The 22,456-nt window shown below is 42.8% G+C and overlaps 1 protein-coding gene across 1 annotated transcript; it reads left to right on the top strand.

Moving 5' to 3' along the window:
* The first annotated feature begins 11 nt into the window (after positions 1-11).
* Positions 12-22,422, top strand: Ppp2cb (protein phosphatase 2 catalytic subunit beta). Its single transcript, XM_055593317.1, has 7 exons — positions 12-172; positions 13,211-13,420; positions 14,289-14,462; positions 17,710-17,799; positions 17,908-18,069; positions 19,842-19,960; positions 21,747-22,422. The coding sequence occupies exons 1-7, from the start codon at positions 71-73 to the stop codon at positions 21,817-21,819; spliced, it is 930 nt and encodes a 309-aa protein (XP_055449292.1). The 5' UTR covers positions 12-70; the 3' UTR covers positions 21,820-22,422.
* The last annotated feature ends 34 nt before the right edge of the window (positions 22,423-22,456 follow it).

Here is a 22,456-nt window from a genome sequence, read left to right as displayed (position 1 = left end):
GGGCTGCGCGCTCCGCGGCTCGGTGGTCCCGCCGGGGGCCGGCGGCGGCGGGGACGCGCGGCTCGCCGCCATGGACGACAAGGCGTTCACCAAGGAGCTGGACCAGTGGGTGGAGCAGCTCAACGAGTGTAAGCAGCTGAACGAGAACCAAGTGCGGACGCTGTGCGAGAAGGTAGGCGGCCCCGCCGCAGAGGCGCGCGCGGGATGGGGTCGAAAACGGGCCCCGGCCGCGGCCGGGAGTGTGGGGTGGGGTGCGGGACGCCACCACCCCACCCCGAAAATCGGGCTGCTGCAGTCCCCGGGGTCCACGGGCAACTCTGCTGAAAGTCGACGCTGAGGCTCGGTTAGCCTGGGGTCGCTCGCTGGTGAACGGGGGGGGGCCCCTCGGAAAACACGGGGTGCACGAAGCTTTTGTTTGCAGACTGGGGGGCGTGATGGCAGGCAGACCTCTCTACCTGGCTGACTTTGGTGGAGGCAGGTGAGGACTGGTGTTGGCGTTGAGCGGCCCTTGGGAGCGGAGATTCCTCTTTCGGGGGGAAGGCAGCAGGTGCTGGGCTTGGAAACGGTGTTTACTGGCGGAGGTGACTGGGATGTGTGCTATTTATAAGCTACCACTTTACAGAAAGTTACTTCCATTTTTACCTCGTGTTCTCCCCCCACCCCCACCCCCATAGCTTGCAGGTGGTGGATTAGGTAAACCCTTCCCTTCTTGATCGCAGCTTCTCGGCTTTCAGAATCTCTGTTGATTTATTAACCACTGGAAATGTGTTGGCTTTGGTCACCTTATTTAAAGTCTGTTTTTTCATTTCTCTCACAGTATGGACTGAATGGCTTTCCTGTATCTTCATGTTAAGCAGTCTCAAGGAGTAAAAGGAGTTAATTATTTCAAGTCATAGTCCATACATTTTTCTTAGAAGTCGGGGTACTACCAAAGGATTTTGTCTGTCTTATTTATTTATAGGTGCTCCTTATTTGGTGGTGCAGGGATTAATAGCTCGTGGTGTGTTTGACCAAGGCCTTTGTATGTTGAATAACTACTTAACACAGGAGAGTTTCTTTGTTCAAACAAAACTATGAAGAAAGTTGTGTTTCACCCACAGAAAGCGTTTGCTTTATAGCTTCAGTTAACTTTCTTGTGCGATAACCTGTAATTTCCTGTCTGAAAATTAACTCTTTAGATGATCTCTTTCAAGCTGGAGCACCACTGCACTGTCCAGTTTGGAAATTGGATGAGTCAGTCGTTCTTATTGTAATCTTCACATCCAAACCTGAAGGTACAAACCAAGAGGAGGCTGAGTCAGTTCAGTGTTTCCCTTTGACTTTCTGATAATTTTAGGATACTTCTTCCAGAAGATTGGGCCACTGCTGCGTCGCACTTGAGTCTTGAACTCTTAGGAAGCTAGCTGAAGCTGTTAGAAAGTTTGTTTTGGTTTGGTTTTTTTCCTTTAGCTTGTAAATAAACTGGATTACCAGTTTGCAGCAACATAATGTATTCAAGCTTACGTCTTAGGCTGTGAGTGGGTTTTCGTTGTGTATCTTCACTAATTCCAAGAGTATCGCCCATCACTTTGTCCCCTGACCCATGGGATGGATTTGCCAGTAGACGAAATAGTTGGCTTCGCTGGGGTGTGTGTGTATGTGTGTATGTATACGTGTGTTCCTATGGTTTCCTCCACCTGGTGGTCTAACCTCAGTCCCCAGTCCCATTTTGTAATAGGTTTTAAGATTTATTAGTTTTTAATTGTGTGTCTGTGTGCTTAGTGCAGAAGCCAGGGGTGTCAGCTTCCCTGGAGCTGGCAGTACAAGTAAGCGGTGGTGTGCCCCTTGGTGTGGGGTCCTGCGAGCTAATGAGCCTGGTCAGTTCTAAGAGCAGCACAGGTTCTTAACTGCTGTGCTCTCTATCTCGTGTTTACGGCAGCCAGTCAGAATGCAGTTCTGCTCTGAAGCGTGCTACCTGCCAGCCCCTGCCCTATCGGATGCCTTATCTGTGAAGCAGGGATGATAGTGAAAAGTCAGTCTTCCGGGTGGAAAGTGTCAAGAGCTGCTCACATACAATCCTGACGTGAAGTGAGCTAGATGAATGACAAATGAGAAAGGATGCATTTTCATCTTGTTTCTGGTGTCACTCCACTTGCTTTGGGAAAGAAATAGAATGTGTTAATGTGAAATAGATATGTTGATGAGACTTGTGGTGATTGTAGTTCAAACGAGATTTTGTGTTTAGTGGCCATCACCCAAACTTCATGTATCTCCTTTTATTTTCAGCACACACATTACTGAGTTTACAACCATGCTCTATGTAAAGTCAATGACTTCCCACTTTGTCTTGCCCTACTTGTGAACACTCTACTCTTCCAGAGCAAGAGTACCATGTGGGAAGGATGTAGCAGAAAGTCAAGTGTTATACACATCATCTGTGTAATTCCTTTTGGCTAGTTTCTTAAAGTTTTTTTGTTTTTTTTTTAAGTGTGTGTATGTGTGTGTATGATGTGTTAGTGGGTGCAGATGAAGGAGTCAGAGAACAACAAAACTTTGTGGAAAAGGCCCTCTCGCCACTTTCTGGAGACTCTGGGGTCTCATTTTAGTCCCCAGGCTTGGGCATCCGGCACCTCCACCTGCTGAGCCATTTCCCAGGAGAAAAGAGAGGGCCTCACTATGTAGTCGTAACTGCCCTGGAACTGTTGTGTAGACTAGGTTGACCCCACCCAAACTCTCTGCCTCTGCCTCGTAGGTGCCGGGATCAAAGGTGTGCGCCACCATGCTTAGCCCAGCAAATATTTTAATGATGTGATTTTTAGATTTTGTTTGACATACCAATCTATAGAAAGTGACATTTGTAAAGAGATGGTTTTCCCCCAGAAATTAAATTTCTGTCCTGATTCAGCTTGGAAATTGAAGCAGCAGAAATCAAGATGAGAGTGGTGGTGGGAAAGGCTCTGTACTGGGGTAATGGCAGGAACTCATCTTAGTCTCAGTGGGGGAGTAACTTCCAAAGCACAAGCACAAAAGACATGTCGGGCTTCTCAAGTTCATTTCTGTCACTTGTAAAGTCGTTGGCATAGAGCAGTAAGGCTTGTCTTCGGAGATGACAGACTCAACACACTCACCTGTATTGACAGGTGAAGCTTGAAGCTAATTGTGAGTGCTGAACACAAATCCTGCTTCTGGGACTCCTTCCTGCAATGGCTGTGTGCACAGCAGCTTTTAAAGATGGCGTGCTGCAGAGCCAGTCTGGCCCTTTCACCTAGAACTATATTTAACTCTCGTCTTGGTAAAAAAAAAAAATGCCCTGTTAAGTTTTATCCTATAACTGAAGAACATTGTGATGATAATCTATGGGGGGGGGGGGGGACACGGCCCACTTCTGTGTTGGCAGAAATCTATTTTAGTCTTCAATCAGAAAATCTGAGGCTTGTGTAGGTATGTAGATTCTAAAGCTGGAGAGATGGCTCAGCCATTAGAGACTAGGCTCACAACCAAATATCTAAGAAAGATGTGTAAATTCTGTATTGACTATATTGAACTGACAGGTATGTTTTGGCTCTGGACTCAAAGCCTAGACATAAGCAGACATTTAAGATTTACCTTGGTAATGTAAAAGAGTGTATACTTGACTTCTGAAGCAAAATTATGTTGCTGAAAATTAGTTCATGGTGGAAATAGAACGTGTGAACCCTCTGTTTTAGCTGGGCATGGTGCCACATGCGTCTAACCCCAGCACTCTGAAGGCAAAGGCAGGTGGATCTCTGAGTAGAGATCAGTTTGGTCTACTTAGTGAGTTCCAAGACAGCCAGGCTACATGGAGGAGGCCTTGTCTCCAAAACAAACAAACAAATGGTTTTCATTGCTAAAAATCTTAACTGGCTACAGAGCAAGTTTCAGGACAGCCAAGGTATACAGTGAAACCCTGTCTCTAGAAAGAAAAAAGCGGTAAACAAGCAAACAGAAGGAACTAATTGCTGTGTTCATTGTAATTCACTTTTTATTTGGGGTCAGGGTCTTACCACAAAGCTCTGGCTGGCCTTGCTATCACTGACTACATTGATCTCGAATTCTTGGAGCTCCATCTTCCTCTGCCTCCCTGAGCACTGAGATTTCAGGTATGTGACACTCTGCCCAGTGGTAAACTTACTGTAAAATTTTATTTGAACAGGGTTAATGTCGGCTTTGGTGGTCCATTGATAAGGTCTGAAATACAGAGATGTAGAAAATGTTTCCCAATTGTGCCAGAGAATGGCATGATTGCAGTGGAGCTTGAAGTTGAGACCTAGTCTACTGACTGAACAAGTCACTGTTTTCCAGTCCATCTAAGCCACTCTGTCCTTAAGCTGACAGGTAAAGAAATTAAACGTGAAACTAGCATAAAGTAGTGACTAGAAAGTGGACTTTGCTGAATCAGACTATATGTGATATGTAAAATACATCTAGCTAGGAGAAAATATATATATAGGTAGAGAAAAATGTTTACATTATAAAATTTGTTTTCATTAGTTTTATATGCAGCATATAACTTTTGTTCTAATTTGAACATCTTCTAGGAACTTTTCCCTTAGTTTTTTTGTCAGCTGTTTTGGGTAGTGTCGCTTTGGGTTGGTTTTGTAGCACCAGGACTAGCTGGGCGCATCACTGGGCCATTCTGACAGATTTGGTAAATGACACAAAGTGCCAGGAAGAGAGTGGTACTATAATGACAAAATAGCAGCTATGTTAAGGATGAATTTTTAGTTGTTTTGAATTGATTTTCTTTTATGTTCTTAAGCAAATATAATGAAAGTTGGGTGTATCCTATTCTATCAAATCATTCTCTGATTGGTCACTTTTTCTGCCCCTCAATTAGACATCACTTTCAAACATGGGTGCATCTTTCTACAAACAAACTTTACTTTGATTGGTTGGGATTAAAGATGCGTACTAAGGGCATGTTTTTCTTCTAGCCAGAGTAGCGTTGTAGCTGGATTAAAGTCCTCTACAATAAAGAGTTTTATTTGAATCGCTCAGTCACTACAGATGGGGCTGTAGGGATGGTTCAGTAGGCAAAGTATTAGTCGTGAGGACCTGCGTTTTGGACAGAATCCTAAGGGCTTGCCTGGTTAGCCAGTCTAGCCTGATAGGTGGTTCTAGGTTCAGAAAGAGACCTTGTCTCAGAAACTGGCATGGAAAGCATGTATCAGCCTCTGCCCTCCAGCTCACCTGTGCTCACACACAGAAAGACTTTGTGTTCACACATACACACTACACACATATATAGCGTGTACACACTTGAATGTGTGCCACAGTGTTTGGAGGAGTCAGAGAACAACTTACAGGAGTTGGTTTTCTCCCAGGACTAGAACTCAGGTCATCAAGCTTGATAACAAACACTTTGCCCAGCTGGCAAAGTATCCATTGGCCCTGTAACTGAAAGTCAAGCCATGTTATTGAGGGCCTGTTGTTAGCCATAGGCACGGCAGTACATGTTTTAGAATTGTGTCAAATGATCAGGGTGCGGTGTTGCACGCCTTTAATCCCACCACTCAGGAGGCAGAGCCAGGCAGATCTATGAGTTCAGGGCCAGCCTGGTCTACAGAGTGAGTTCCAGGACAGCCAGGGGTACATAGAGAAACCCTGTCTCGAAAAACCAAATAATAATAATAATTACACCAAATGGGAACTGCTTACATTTCAAGAAAAGTAATGGAGTAGGATTGAAATTTGCTAAGTAGTTTTCCAACTTTACCAGTTGCCTCAATATTTCACATTTAGTTTCAGAAATTTTTCTCAATTTTCTTAAATTGATACAGAATATTCAATCTATAAAACTTACTGTCTTAGGGTTTTATTGTTGTGAAGAGACACCGGGAGTACAGCAACTGTTATAAAGAAAAACATTTAATTGGGGCTGGTTTACAGATTCAGAGGTCTATTATTATCCTGGTGGCATGCAGACAGACATGGTGCTAGAGAAGGTGCTGAGAGTCCCTGAGAGTTCTACATCTGGATCTGCACGGAAGGAGACTGTGTCATACTAGGTATAGCTTGAGCATAGGAGACTTCAGAGCCCACCCCCATGGTAACAGACCTCCTCCAACAAGGCCACACCTTCTAATAGTGCCACTCCCTACAGGGCCTGTGGGGCCAGTTACCATCCAGACTACCATGGTGACCTCTTCCAAATGTGCTGTTTAGCAGTCGGAAGGTTTATGGTTATGACGTGTGTTAATATGCCATTCCTTTTTATGGCGGGATAAGAAGCCATTGTGTGGGCCCAGGAGGGTGGTTCCTTAGAGTGATTACTGTTTGCACTCTGCTTTGAAGTTTGAAATGTTACGTTTGTAGACATACGTGGTCATGCACACCTGTACCTCTGCACAGACAGCCAAGAAGGAGGCTTGTGAGTCCATGAAGCCATGTCTCAACAGAAGCAAAAAAAGCAAAAAAGTGGTTCATAACGTGCTTTTAGAAATGTCAGCCCTGGGCTGTAGAGGTGGCTTAGCAGTTTCAGAGCAGTGGCTGCTCTTCCAGAGAACCCGGGTGCAATTCCCAGCACCCCCATGGCATCTCACACTGTCTGCAGTGCCAGTTCCAGGAAATCTGACACCGTCACAGAGACATACAGGCACGGCACCAGTGCACGAAAGATAAAAATCAATCACTAAAGTTGCTTTAAAAAAAAAAAAAAGCAGTGGCTGTTCTTCTAGAAGACCTAGGTTCAGTTTTCAGCACCTGGCAGCTGACAATCTGTAGCTCCAGTTCTAGGGGACCCAGTGCCCTCTTCTTTCTTCGAGTGCCAGACACACATCCTGGCAAAACAACCCTGCACATGACAGACCAGTAGCTTTGGAAGCTCTCCTGCCCTTTTTAATTCCAGCTCAGGAGATGTGTGAGAAAGATAACATGTGTTTTACTTTTGGCACTATTTTCTCTAACAGCCATTCACTCACCTCTCTTGTTTGTCGTTTGTTTTGTCTATGAGTTAAGATCTCACAAGTAGCCGAGGTAGGCTTAAAACTCATATACAAGCTAGGTTGGTCTCCTGAGTGCTGGACATGTGGGCATGTGCAACCATGCCTTGCTGTAAACCCATCTGTATATGGTATTTTAAGCCTTGGTCTCCGTATGTGTGGAATGGAAGGGTGTTTGTGTATTTTGTTTACATTAAAGGAGAACCAGAGGTTTAGCACCCAAAAACATTGTATACACACTCATAACTTGCTTTTTTAAGAGTATATTCTTTTATTCCTAGTTGCCTTCAAAGCTTAATGTTGCTTGGCATATAGACACTTGGTGTTGTTAAACGCAGAGGGTTAATTTCCTTGTTTTAAGGAGAGTCGTGTGGCTAGGGCTACAGTTCAATTGGTAGAATGCTAACCTAGCATGCACAGGGCCTGGGGTCGGTCTCTGGCACCTCTTGTTGAAGGCAAAAGGATTGAAAGTTTAACGTCATTCTCGACTATATAATGAGTTAGAAGCTAGCCTGTCTTTTAATAAATCAAACCCCAAAAAAGAAAACAAGTCACTTACGGGAAAAAGAACTGAAGTTTTCTGGTTGGGCTGGACTAGGCTGGTCTTGCTGTGTAGGCACAGCTGGCTGAGAGCTCCAGATCTTGCTGCTTCAGCCCTGAGTGCCGGGGTGTGGGAGACCTTTGCTACATTGTTTGACAGCCCTGTAAAATTGTTTATATTGTTTTTAATATTTATTTTATTTTTATGTATATGAGTGTTTTGCCTGTATGTATTTCTGTGTGCCACATGTATGCCTAGTCCCTGTAGCGATCAAAAGAAGTGAAGTTACAGATGATTGTGAACCACCATGTAGGTGCCAGAAACTAAATCTGGATCCTCTGCAAGAGCAGCAAGTGCTCTTAACCACTGGGCCATCTCCGTAGACTTTTAAGACTTCATGTAAGACTATTTGTTTCAGAGATTGTCTGTTCTGTGTTTTGCTTTCTATGAATTTGCCTAGAGCGGAAGAGATAAGCACAGCAGTTCATTCATGTGGAGGGGAAAGATTGTGCAGTCAACAGAAGCCTCATAGCCTTCGGGTATGTCAGCCTTGGGCCACCTGTTGGCTGTAGGGGAGGTGACAGACTTGAGTACACCCTTAAACCCAAGACTCTTTCTTAATTGGATAGAAAAGAAATAAGTGGCCGGCATGCTTCAGGGTAGTGTTTGCAGCAGCTGTTCTGGCTACCAGGTTTTATCTGCCAACTGCGGTCTTTTTTGGTTGGTTCATTTGGGTTTTTTGGTTTTGAGATAGGGTTTCTCTCTGTAGCCCTAGTTCTTCTGGAACTCACTCTGTAGACCAGCCTGGCCTCTAACTCACAGAGAGCTGCCTGCCTCTGCTTCCCGAATGCTGGCATTACAGGGTGCACCACCATCGCCCAGCTACCTAAACTGTGGTCTTAAACTATAGTCCACATTTCAGCTTTAAATTTGGTCTTATCTGTGTCCTAGAAATAATCAAATTTCTGTTGCTGTATCATTGTAAAACACTTGAGAATTACATTCTTAGAACTGCATCTGGCTCCTTTTGTGCCTATGGTACGAGTCTACACAGAGTTCTCAGGTGTTTTTACTATATTGAGTAACTGTATCAGTCTAGGCCTGCCTACTGGGCTTGTTAATTAGAATAAGCCCTCAGTTAACCTTGCAAGCCCATACACACACACACACACACACACACACACAATATTTCAATAATGTGGTAATGGGAATCATATTGTTATACAACTAGGAATCGACCCTCAGAGACATTCACTTGGGAAGGAAAAAAACAGCCATTTTTTTCCTTCATGCATGGCAAAGACAGGACTTCATGCTCTAGAGTTGCAGGCCCTAGACACCTAGTCTGAAAAGGGTAGAGACCGTAGCTTACATAATTACATTAGCACCGTGAAGAGAACCTTTGCTTCCTTTCACTCTAACTAATGATAGGCTGTAGAAGAGGAGTGCAGACTCCACTGTCCATAGCTCCCGGGGAGCCACTGGGCTGATCTATGCAGCTTCTGGTGGAAGATTTGAATGAAGAGAAAAGTTGAAGACCTACACTTGAGGATTTTTCCACAATAAGAGTTTAGAGTGGGGAGGAGGGTGGGCTTATGGGGGGATACAAAGTGAATAAAGTGTAAAAAAATAATAATAATTTTTTAAAAAAGGAAAAAAAAGTTTAGAGCTCCTGTCAAAATTAGCTTTAAAACAACTTAGAGCCATGTACTTAGAACACTGCTGTTGGAATAGTCATTGCTTAAAGCTACTTCAGAATCAAATTCTGAGGATAGGGATGTGGCTCAATGGGAAAGCACTTGTCTAGGATATTCAGTAACTGGCCTCTTTGGATCCCAGTACCAGCAAAGAGGTACACCCAACGAGAGTGCAGTAACTTGGTTATTTTACAGTGTTTTGTTTTGTTTTTGTTGTTGTTTTTTTTTTGTTTGTTTGTTTTTTGTTTTTTTAGTTGTTAAACTTGCACACATGTATTTGTTGGAGGAAAGGTGTGTGCCACAGCATGAATGTGGAGGTCAGAGGACAACCTTCGGGGGTCAGTGCTCTCCTTCCACTATGGAGTCCAGGGATCACCTCATGTCATCAGGCTTGGAGGCATGTGCCTCCACCGCTGAGCCATCTTTCTGGCCCGCAAACTTTAGCTGTACTGCAATTTTGTTTTTGAATCAATGTCCCAAGTCAGCACTTTGGATTACTACAGTATAACAGAGTTGCTAGAAAGCAAGTTTGGAGTTAATAGAAATACCTGTTTTTATAGAAAATTGAACCATGTACCAAACACAGTTGTTCATGCCTGTAATCCAGTCAGTCCTTTGGAAGTGGAGGCAAGAGGCTCAGAAAGGAGTTTAAGGCCATCCTCCGCTACAGAGTGAGTTTGAATACAGCTGGCAATCATTTCACTGATCACTTCAAGTCTGCTCTGGCTGACAGCTGTGTTGCGGGAGTTACATGCTGTCTGAAGGCCTCTGCTGACTGCATTCCCATTCTTGCTGTGCTGTGCTAGGCTGTTTGGCTTCCCTCCTGCTTCCTGTGTGCAGGGTTCCTGCACGGGATTAATGCTTGGACTTGCCCTGTCTGACTTGGCTGTACGTGCTTCCGTTCTGTGGACAGCAGCAGTTTGGTGACTAACGTGTAACAGCATGATGCTTTCTCTGGCTGTAGGCAGCACTGTAGTTACTGTCGGGTGAGCTGCCTTTCTTCCTGCAGCATGCTCAGTGACTTTACTGTTTCGTTTTTAAGCTTTTTAAAAATTAAACAGATAATTGTGTGGGTTTGTGACTCGCCCCTTTCCCTCACGATCAAGCACACCTGAGTCATGGCATTAAAGATTTAGTATTCCATTGTCTGGACAGACTATATTTATTTTCTTAAGTGTCTAGAAGACGAGTTGCCTTTTTCAGTGTGGTCATAGCTCATGGTTAGTTTGTCAGCTGTAACAGAAAACTCAAGCAGTAGAGGATTAAACCAAGTGGGAGTTGGTTGCTTGTTTCTGTGACTGCAAACTCCAGGATTGAAGGATGGTGTGGAGCATGCTCATGTAGGTGCTTGCTCTCTGCCACCGAGCCACTCAGCCAGCCCTGTGCATCCATGCTCTGTCCTCTGAAAAGCAGAGAGCAGAACTGTCATCCAGTTGGTAGAGTGCCTGCCTAGCATGCACCGAGTCCTAGCTGCAGCCCACAACACTGCACAGATCGGGAACACAGGCTGGGTACGTGTTCATAAAAGTATTTGGGAGGTGGAGGCAGGAGGACCATCATCTGATGCACAGCAATTTTGAGGCTAACCTTGGCTGTATGAGACCCAATTTTAAAAAATAGTCTCAAATGTAGACCTTTGAACAAATAGAATTTATAAATGCAAAAAAAAAGACCCCAGAGAATTGCTGATCTTTATCACATTTACAAACCAGTAGATGATAATGGGGCTGCTGCTAGGTAAATATTACATTGTAGCCAAAAAGAGCTCCTTGGGGCTGGAGAGATGGCTCGGTGGTTAAGAATGCTTGCTACCCAATCATGAGGACCAGAGCTCAGATTGTAACATCGCTTTTACAGGCTCAGGGACAGTCACAGGCACCTGTAAGTAGCTCTGAGGGACCTGACATTGTCCTCAGGCCTCTAGGCACACTCAGGCATGGACACCAGCTCACACACACATCACATAAACTCACACAGACAGAAGGGAATAGAAATAGATTTTCTTAAAAGAAAAGAACTTCCTTGACCAAGGCAGGCTACTAAAGCCATCTTCCAGCCTCGTGACTGAGCACTTGGGGGGGTGAGGCGGAGTCTTCTCAGTCAAGTTATTTGGTTCATTGTTTGGCAGCAATAAGAGTCTCCTCACTAAAACCACAGGCTGTTCTGGGCACACTGAGTGTGAGTTCTCTGTGTTCCGCATACACTGAATAGATTCATGAAGAGGAGTGGTGTCAGCTGTAGATGGAAAATCCAGGAGGGTTTGCAAGTGCTGAATTAGATCTACACAGGAAACAAAGTTAACATTAAATGTGTCTTCAAGCTTAAATCAGATATATATATTATATATATATATATATATATATATATATAATATATATATATATGCTGGTCTGCAGCTCAGTGTAAGATTATTTTTTAGCATGTGTGAGGCTCTGTGTTGGGTCTTCAGCACCACACTACACCTTCACAAAAAAGGAAAGGAACTTAAAACATGGAAGTGTTAGAAGTCCTGGCCTAGTGTCAACTGAAATTTACCGTAGATTATAGTTGTACGTTGCCTCAATGTTAGGTCATGTCCTAAGAAGTTCATCACTAGGCATTTTACCATGGAAATGTCATAAAAGTGTAGTTAAGCCCAAGATTAGTTGCAGCACAAGAGAAAATTACACAGTCCAGGGATGCAGGGAACACTGAGACAGGAGGTTGCTGGGTGCAGAATTCAGCATACCGTTTTACAAGTTTCTGAAGTGCCACAGGAGTGCCCTAACAGAAGTACCTAAACTGCTAACAGTTACTTGGGTTTCTATCACATCTGTAATATTAATAAAATTGCTTTGCTATACTCATTATACATCCGGTCAGGCCGTAGGTTTGATTTTGTATACAAGCATTATCTCAAACCCTTAAGTAACTCCTTAACCATGCTAGGACAGCTCTGTCACTGGGGTGACGATGGGAACATCTAGGCCCACTGTTATCCCTGTGGTTTGTGGTTGGCCATAATGTCCTTAGGGCGGTGCATGGCTCTGTCTAGCAGCAGCACAAATCAGTGGAAGCACTTGTGTGCCATGGCTGGCCTAGAACTGGCTGCATAGACCAGAAGCCCCACACCCTTAGCTGCTGTTTCTCAATCTCTCTGGTCCTCCTCTGTGTGCTAAGCAGCTGTGGTCTACTTTCTACCTCTGTTTGTCTCTTCTGGACATGGGAGTAAGAGAATCATCTCTCACATGGTGTCTTTGACTTAAGGCACAGTATTTTCAAAGTTACAGCACATATCAGTGCGTCTTTGTGGGGTTTTTGTTTTTGTTTTTCTGCTGTTGGATATCACGCATTCTTTCTGGTTTGGGTATGCTGTTTCATTGTATCAGCTCGTGGCTGAAGGGCATTTGGGTGCTTTGTACTGTTTCATTAGCACTGGTGTACCTCCAGGGGACCCGAGTTCAGCTCCCAGTACTCATGTCAGGCACCCACAGCCACCTGTAACACCAGCTCTAGAGGATCAGGTACCCCCTTCTGGCTTCCTGGGCACATGGCATACACCGACACAAATAGATAAAAAAAAATAAATCTTTTAAGCAAAAGAATACTACCACCATAGATATTTGAAACAAATTCCAATTCTAACTGGCATCACATAAGAATTCCAGGTTCTCTGTGTCTTTGTAGATGTGTCATTTCCAGTCTTTGCTATTACAGCCACACGTTAGGCCATCTCTTCCTGGAGTTTTGGGGGTTTTTTTTGGGGGGGGGGGGCAGGGGGTGTTTGCTTGACTTAGTTTGGTTTTTCAAGACGGGTTTTCTTTGTGTAGTCCTGGCTGTTCTGGAACTCACTCTGTAAACCAGGCTGGCCTTGAACTTGTAGATCCGCCTGCCTCAGCCTCCCAAGTGCTCGGATTAAAGGCGTGCACCACCACTGCCAGGCTTGGTTTATTTTATAAAGCATGCTTCCAAGTGGGTTTCTCTCAGTAGGTACGAAATGCTGTTAAATGTGTAAGGAATCTTTTTAATTGTTGCTTATCCTTTTCCAACAGGCTAAGGAAATTTTAACAAAAGAATCAAATGTACAGGAGGTTCGCTGTCCTGTTACTGTCTGTGGAGATGTACATGGCCAATTCCATGACCTTATGGAACTCTTCAGAATTGGGGGAAAGTCACCAGATACAAACTATCTCTTCATGGGTGACTATGTGGACAGAGGTTATTACTCTGTGGAGACTGTGACTCTTCTCGTAGCATTAAAGGTGCGGTTCAAAATGGGAAGGGTTAATTTCAGGAATGTTAGTGCTGCCTGTGGCATCTGTGACTTCATGGTCTGCTCAGCTTTAAACAAGTTGCCTTATTTGTTTTAAAAGAGAGATTTTTAAAAATCAATGCATTAAAACTTCTACCCACAAAAAAACAAAAATAAAACTTACCCACTTGATAAATGTGTAACTCGGGGTTATCTACAGCTGAACTCTGAATGATTTAAGTACTTACTGCCCTTCATATGGAATCATTAATCAAGTCTCCTTGAAGAGACTTGTTCAGTGTCTTCCTGTGCCCTACACTCAGCACGTCACACTTCCTCCCTCAAGATCTGAACCTGTCGTGCACCCACTTATACTGCCAGATGAGATCTCTGGCGTCAGCTCCTACCTGTTCTGTCTTGTGACTTCCCTGTTGAGTCCACACAGTCATAGATTTGAACTCATTAAACTCTGGTTCTCCTGTACTCTGGTTTGAATTTACCTGCCTATTGTTCAAAGCAAAAACTTGTAACCCAAAGAGTATCTCTAGTCATTGTTCTAGACTTTCCATTTATTTCTGTGTCCAGTTTCCCCAAAAGATTACTCTGGGTACTTCATCCTTGTTCCTCATGTCTGAGCTCAACAAATGCTCAGGAGTTTAAGATTTCAGAAAAGTACATAGTCATAGGAGATGTCTATCGTAGGGGATCCAAGTCTAGGCATAAAGTCCACTTGTTTCATATGTATCTTAAGTACCTGTCCTTACAGTTAATGTACAAGTGAACAAGACAACTATTTAAAGAAAGGAATTTGAGGTTAAAACTAACATGGTACTGGAGAGAGGTGATTGTACCACTGGTTTCTCTTCCTTTGCTTTCAGGTGCGCTATCCAGAGCGCATTACTATACTGAGAGGAAACCATGAAAGCCGGCAGATCACACAAGTATACGGCTTTTATGACGAGTGTCTGCGAAAGTACGGAAATGCCAACGTATGGAAATACTTTACAGATCTCTTTGATTATCTTCCACTTACAGCTTTAGTAGATGGACAGGTGTGTACATGTGTGACTGTCTTGCAGGTTAAATGTGGGAAAACAATTACCATTAGGAATTCCGGATCTGCATTACAAGTTCTTTAAATGTCTCTTGGGCTTTTTTGCTTAATACAGTGCTGGGGGCTGAACCTGGGGACTCAGTGTCAGGTGCATGCTAAGCAAGTGCTGCCCCTGAGCCGCAGCCCCGTGGTTTGGTTGGTTGGGGGGGGGCTGTTTTTCTTTGGTGTTCTTGTGTGCCTGTTTGGGAGACAGTCTCACTAACTTGCTCATGCTAACCTGTCCCCAGCACAAGATGTTCTTGCAAATTGTGCCCAAATTACAGTTTCGAGGTTACCATTAGTAACTTTTCCTATCTATTTTCACGGTTACTACAACTATCATGTTGCATATTTACATCTTTTTTTATCAGGGGGTACTCTGTTTTTACCATAGTAAGCATTGAGACGCACATAAACGATTATGTTTCCTATTTCCGTGTTTGGAGGTTTCATGGTGAGCTGGTTCAAACTCACATATAAAACAATAGAACTCTGTAGTGTGAGCGAGCAGTGGCGCACGCCCTTAGTCCCAGCACCCAAGAGGCACAGGCAGGTGGCTCTGTAATCTCAAGGCCAGCCTGGTCTACAGAGTGAGTTCCAGGACAGCCAGAGCTATAGTGTACAGTGTTTAAATTATTAAAGCCCAGTGTTCCTAAAGGTATAAGAGATAGTTTTGCTTCCTGGTCAGAATATCATTGTCCATATTTTCCCAGCTATGATTTTGGATACTGCAGTAATTAAAATGAAAATACTTTGCCTTTACTTGCTAACTTGAATGAAAGTGTGAATTTATAAAGTATTACATTTTAATTAAAATTAAAAATTTTCAAGCAATAGTCCTTATTGGCCTTAGTAATGAACAACTTTTTAAAAATGAAATAATGTTAAAAGTATTGATGATGTATCTGATTTTAAAACTTGGTGTATACATTGGCAGAACTCATGTATTTCACATACCAACCAGTATTCCCCAAACTCATCAGTCTTTGCTGTTGTGAAGTATTTATAAGAAACAAAGCAGTCAGCACACGCACAGCATTGTGACAGCTTATCCTTTATGAAATGTTATTACTGGATGACATGAACACCTCAGAAATCAAGTAGATAAAACAAATGGCATATAGAGTTCTGGAAAGAAGTGACAAGCTTAGGTGATATGTCGTGTTCAGTATACATTGGTGCATAGCAAACCAGATCTAAATATTGTGTGTACACGTGTGCTTGTGGGGGCTAGAGGTTGATGTCAGGTGACTTCCTTAGTTGATGTACACCTTGCTTTTTGAGACAGGGTTTCTCATGGAACCTGGAGCTCGCCAATTCAGGTAGACTGGCTGGCCAGAGAAGCCCCAGGAACCCCCGTGTCTCCACCTCCCCAGCAGTGGGCGAACAGGCAATGCTGTCATGCCTGGCTCTTTACATGGCTGCTAGGGCTTAAATTTGGTTATCGTGCCTTTGTGACAAGCTCTTTACTGGCTGAGGAATCTCCCTAGCACCAGACCTGCTTTTTGGTTTGGTTTGATTTTGGTCTGGATTTGGGTTTGTTGTTACTGTTGTTTTTTGTCTTTTTTTTTTTTAACATTTATGGGGAGGGGGGTTGGTCTCCATCAAAATGAAGTTGTCAGGCTTCACAGCATGTGCTGAGCCATCCTGCCAGCCTCCCTGAATATTTCTATAGGCCAAGTCTACTGAGCCTTTAAGAAACATAGTGTCTATGGTGCTTAAGGAGAAATGTCCACCTGTGAACATGATGTGCATTACCTGCCTGTAGCTTCAGCACTCAGGACTGTAGAGTTCCTGTCTCAAACTAACAAACTGGAAGTCATGTGCTTTAGAGCTTCAGTAGCCAACCAATACAGCAAACATGAAAGATAAAATGGGACCAGTTAATGGGGAGAAGGGGGACTCCCTACATCTGTGGTTTAAAATTTAATTAAGAAAAAGTTTTTTCCAAAATTTCACTTTATTATATTTTTTTACACTTTATTATTATATTTTACACTATATACTTTATTAGAGAAACATTAGAAACTTCATCAAAATCAGGAGAAAGGGCTGACGTAGTCATATCGACCTGTAATCCTGGAGCTTTGGGTAGAATTGTTGAATCTTAAGCTAGCCTGGGCTATATATGAAGCATGATCCTGTCAGTCAACAAATAAAAAAACTTCACTAAAATTTTCATTGTTCTCTTTCATAGTCTAGTTCTTGAATAGGCAGAGGATAGTCCAGAGGAAAAGAATTTAAAACACTTGTATTATCCTATGTCAGAAGTCCTATAGGTACAGGAACCCAGTGGGTAAACATTTTCTTTCTAATTTGTAAACGTAAAAAGTGCTTGTTTTGCAAGCATGAAGATTGGAGTTTGGATCTCTGGCAGCCATGGAGGGCACAGCGCCCCCTGTGATCCCTCTCCCAGTGATGCAGTTCACAGAGCCATCAAGCTGTCTGGTCACACTGACAAGCCCTGGCTTCCTGAGCCCCTGCCTCAGGAAGGTGAAGTGATGAAGACACCCAGTACCAACCGTGGGCCTGCACGTGTATCGTGTAGACCCGCATATGCCTGCATGCTACACAGAATTAACAGGATAGTGTGCAGGAGAGACGACTCGCTGAGTGCAGTGTAAGGAGGGAATGAACTCCCAAGGGCTGTCTCTAACCACTGTTAGATGCGCCCTGCACGTCACACCCACAGTGGTGAGTAGTTTGTAAAGCAATTGAAGGTGATTAAACTGTACAGAGAAGATATCTGCAAATGCTGTCATGTACTTGGTAAATCTGAGGAAAACCAAAAGCCTAGTGTAGTCAGTAGCAGGAATCAGTTAGGATGTTGATGTTGTGAGAGAAACAAAGTCTTACGCATCAGGAGAAGTGTGTGGCAGGTGATGAGGCTCCTTTTCTTCAGCAGCACTGTGTAAAACACCTGTGGGGGCAAGGGGCCTGCACTGCAGCTCAGTGGTAGAGCAACGGAAGGCCCTCAGATTCCCAGCACCACAGAAAGGGGAGAAAAGAAAAACCCTGAGCAGGACCCCTGCCACTGTAAAGGTATTGCTGATGAATTGATTGGCACTGTATATTACAAATGTTTCAGGTAATATTTTAAAAAAGAAAAAGCTGTCAAGGCTAATGTTTGTAACCATTAATTAATAATGTTTGTTAATTTAGCAACTACAAAAAGCAAAAACCTTTTCTTCTCCACTTATCAACAGATATTCTGCCTCCATGGTGGCCTCTCTCCATCCATAGATACACTGGATCATATAAGAGCCCTGGATCGCTTACAGGAAGTTCCACATGAGGTGAATTTGGTGTTTATTTGTCTTTAAGAAAAAGTTGCGATCACATGTGGGGAGGCTAACTCAGTTAAACCTAACAATTCATAGTGCGTATCTGTTCTCCTTGTCTAGGGCCCAATGTGTGATCTCTTGTGGTCAGATCCAGATGACCGTGGCGGGTGGGGTATTTCACCGCGTGGTGCTGGCTACACGTTTGGACAAGATATTTCTGAAACATTTAACCATGCCAACGGTCTCACACTGGTGTCTCGTGCTCACCAGCTTGTAATGGAAGTATGTACTTTTCCTGCAGAATTACCTTGATCTCATGGTGTATGTATCTGTAATAAGGCTTCATGACTTAGAATGAAGGAAATATATCCCATTACCAAATGAAAGGAGGAATCTATACTTACTTTTGCAAGTAAGAAAACTACTTGTTCCCCAGAGCAGAGTTGTAATGCAGTTTCTAAATTGGAACATGCAGGTTGTGAAAATTGTGCCACAAGTTTTTTATGTTCTTTGCTCAAATATCCTAAGTCAAAGTATCCTAAGCTTATGCATTTTCTTTGTCATTCCTTTCTCCTCGCTCCCTGACACTTTACTTTCAGATCTTTTTGAATAGCCCTTACAAATGCTCCTTAACCTCATATCTTCACGTGTACTTTGTTAAAGCCATTATCTGTTGTAACCACAGTGTTTTAGTCAGGAAGTTTCCGTCATAATACCCCTGCTACCTAAACACTTGGGTCAGATTTTTGTAACAAAGTTTTGCAGTGTGTATAACTTAATCCAAGTTACCAGTGGAAGTAATCCTTCAGATTTTTTTTAATGTGATCTTGATTTTGAAATGATAAAAGCATAAGAAATATCTTTCTAAATCTAGGCATGGTAGATGCTTGTAGTCTCAATATTTGGGAAGTCAAAGCAGGGGTCATGAGTTTCAGGCCAGTCTAGGATACATAAGGAGATACTCTTAAAATAGCCTCAATAGGGGCAGGAGAGATGGCTGAGCATGTTAAGAGCACGTCTTCTCTTCCGGAAGATGCTCAGTAGAGACTAGACTAATGCTCCTTGGGATTATTCCACGCACTTCTAAGATGCACACTGGAGTGATGTGTCATTGGTGCATCTTAAAGGAGGTTTGAAAGCTCCCGCTGCTGGTTGTTACCTGATGGCTTAGTTGAGGTGGCAGTTCCTGGGGTCGTTAGTGTTCCCATACTAAAGGAGTAAAAGCCAATGTAACCTCTCTAATCCAGCAAGGAGTGGTAGAAATGAACATCGCTAGCCCCAAACAGGCAGGGAGCAGACTAGGAGCAGCAAAGAGCACATACATACATGTAGTTACATTAAACCTCATACCAGCAGTCATAAATGTCCATGATGACTCAATAGAAAAAAAGGTACATAATGACTAAGATTCTTACTTTTCTAAAAGTCTGAGACTCCAAATTTGGAAAATAATTTCAGCTTTGAGATAAAACTAAAACATATTTAACCTCACAAATTAAAGCGTAGGAGTGGTGTGTTATGTTTCAAGTAGATAATTACCTAACATATCCAGAGATGTGAGTCAGTAGCTTCGGTATGGTGAGCATTGTAGATTCTGGTGAGCATTGGCTCAGCTCTCTGGGAGAGCACACTCTGAATTGGCATTTGCTTAATACTAGCTCCAAGGTTTGTGTAGAAAACTTTAGAAACCAGGCACATTTCTGTCATGTCTAGCACTTGGGAGGCAGCTCGAAGTTTGAGAACACAGTAGCCTAAATAGTAAAAATTCTTTCCCAAAAACCAAAAAATTTAAGAAAAATTTTATGAGGGAAAATGGGGAGATTAGCATCTTTGAGAAATTCAGTGCATACCCTGAGCTAAGATCTTAAGTGTAGACTAAGAAAAGCTATATGGTCACTGGGATGTATAATAGAATCTTGTACCTAATAACTACATTCTGAGCAGGTGCATAAACCGTTAGAAACAGATGACTACATAGCCACAGACTTGAGATTTTGAGTTCTGTTTGTCAAGACTGAATAATAATGAAACAATGACCTTTCTTAATGTTGCAGGGATATAATTGGTGCCATGATCGGAACGTGGTTACCATTTTTAGTGCACCCAATTACTGCTACCGTTGTGGGAACCAGGCTGCTATCATGGAATTAGATGACACTTTAAAATATTCTTTGTAAGTAACTTTACATTTTAACTGTATGTATCACTTTTAGATGGAAAATTAACTATTGGAAATAGAGTTAGGGGGTGGAGAGATGGCTTAGCAGCTCAGAGCACTTGTTACATACAGTCATGAGGACCAGAGTTCAGGTCCCACAAACACCTATAGCTCCAGCTCCAAAGGATCCAGCATCTTCTTCTGGCCTCCAGATACCTGAACACATGTGCATGCACTCAGTCATACACACATGCACACACACATGAATAAAAACAGTATTTTTAAAGAAAAAAAAAAAACACTATTTTTAGTGAAAGTTCCACTTATGAAATGGTAAAACAAGGAATGTGTGGACCCTCTTCCCCAAACATTTAACTTAAGAAAGTGTTTTCTTTTGATAAGCATCTAAACCACGCCTATATACATGCCAGCTCATTGCTGTGCCACTGAGCTACATACCCAGCCCTGAAAAATAGCTTTTAATTATTTACAAATTACTGAAATTTTGCCAAGAGTTTACAGCTAATGGAAAAACATTTAAGAAAACCTTAAGCTGGTCGTAGTGGTGTTTCAAGTCCTTAACCCTGGAAGCAGAGGCGAGCAGGTGAGTTTGAGACCAGTCTGGTGTAAGCAGTGAGTTCCAGAACAGCCAGGACTGTATATCCTGTCTTGAAAAAACAACGGACAAACAAGAATTGAGACAAATTTGTCCATTATAACTACTAGAAGCTTGTGTCTCTTGCCCCCCCTTTATCCTCACAGTACTCTTATAGAAACTACTTCAGGGGCCCGGAAAGATGGCTCTGTGGTCAAGAGCACAAGCTGCTCTTCCAGAGGATGCAAGTTTAATTTCCAGCATCTACATGGCAGCTCACAACCATCTGTAATTCCAATTCCAGCGGATCTGATGCAATCTTGTGACGTTTGAGCACTGGCACTAATACACAGACCCAAACACAAACATACATACACATCACCAAAATAAATTATTTTAAGAGAAGTTTAATACAACATTACTACTAGGGGGTGTGGCCTTATTGGTACCTTGCTTACCTGGCATCCACAAAGCCTTGGGTTCAAGCCTAGCACTGTATATACTGGCCCTGAGAACACACGCTTGCCTACCATCCCAGCACTTAATGAGCTAGAGACAAGGGAGATGAAGGTTTCAGACTGAGCCTTTCCTGGGAGTTTAGGTCCACTCCAGGCTACACAAAACCTTGTCCCACTGCAACAAAAATTGAAAGTCAACAAAGTGCTCATCCCTGACAGTTGCAAAGTCTGTGTATGCCTATGGTTGCATCCTTCCAGGACCGTGGAGAAGGAAAACACAAGTGGGATTGATTCCAAGACCACAGAGTTGAAAAAGTCAGTGTAATAAAAACATTAATATTAAAGAACAAAAAAACAATTTTAAGACAGAAAAGGCACTTGATTAAAATTTAGTGTTCTTTAAAAAAAAAAAAAAAACTAACAAGCTCATCACAGAAGGAAACTTGCTGTGCCTGGTAGACACATATACATACCCACACCTGATTAAGCATGATGGTAAGAAACCATGCTGATCCAAGACCAGAACAAGCAGAGCCTGTCCAGTCGTGCTAAGGCCTTTTGACTGATCATAGTGTCACAGTCTTTTCTGCCAGGCACTAACTAACATTTTCACCATAGCTGTTAAGTGGTAATAGATTGGTCTCCAACCACAAGGAATGCAGTCGTAGCAGAGAGCTGCAGGAAGGATGGCTGTCCCTTGGTGTCTTACTTACTGGCTTACATGCTGATTGTTGTCTTTATCGTTCAGTCTTCAGTTTGACCCAGCACCTCGTCGTGGAGAGCCTCATGTGACCCGGCGCACCCCAGACTACTTCCTCTAACTTCCTCCCCAGGACCTTTCTTTGTATGTGGAAGTTACCTGGCCTTTTAAAATATACATATATACATAGATATTTAAAAACAACAGTTATCTATGTGTTTCTGTAACAAATTGTGATATGTCTTGACATTAAACCACATCATGGACCAAAACGTGCCATACTAATGATGAGCGTTTAGCACAGGTTGAACCGTAGTGCACTGTTGTGGATGAGGCAGCCCAGCCTGCCTGCTGTACTGTAGGAAGCATTTCCCTTGACTGGTTAAGCAACAAGGGTCACTGACTGCTTCATCTCCTTTGCGCTTACTTGGAAACTTAGTTACAATGTTAAACTGGCATGGATTAATAGAGTTGGAGTTTTATTTTTAAGAATTCACAAGCTGACTTCCACTTAAATTCATAATCCTTTTATTTTACTGAAATGTGTGACTCACTGAAGAAGAGATTCTTGGGAGTATGTTGTCATAACATTAAAGAGATTTCCTTTCATTTAAACTAAATTACTGTTGATGTTGATCTGCAGGTTTCTGTATATTTGTCATGACAGTGCTTGCATCCTATTTGGTGTACCGAACAAATAAACTTTCCAATTTAAACAAAAACATTTTAACTGTGATGTGCATTAAAATGGAAGCATC

Source organism: Psammomys obesus, unplaced genomic scaffold, assembly GCF_907164565.1.
Source record: "Psammomys obesus unplaced genomic scaffold, mPsaObe1.curated_primary_1811, whole genome shotgun sequence".
NCBI classification, from domain to species: Eukaryota; Metazoa; Chordata; class Mammalia; order Rodentia; family Muridae; genus Psammomys; species Psammomys obesus.
Note: the sequence above shows the minus strand (reverse complement) of the source record. Positions and strands in the feature narration are given on the sequence as shown.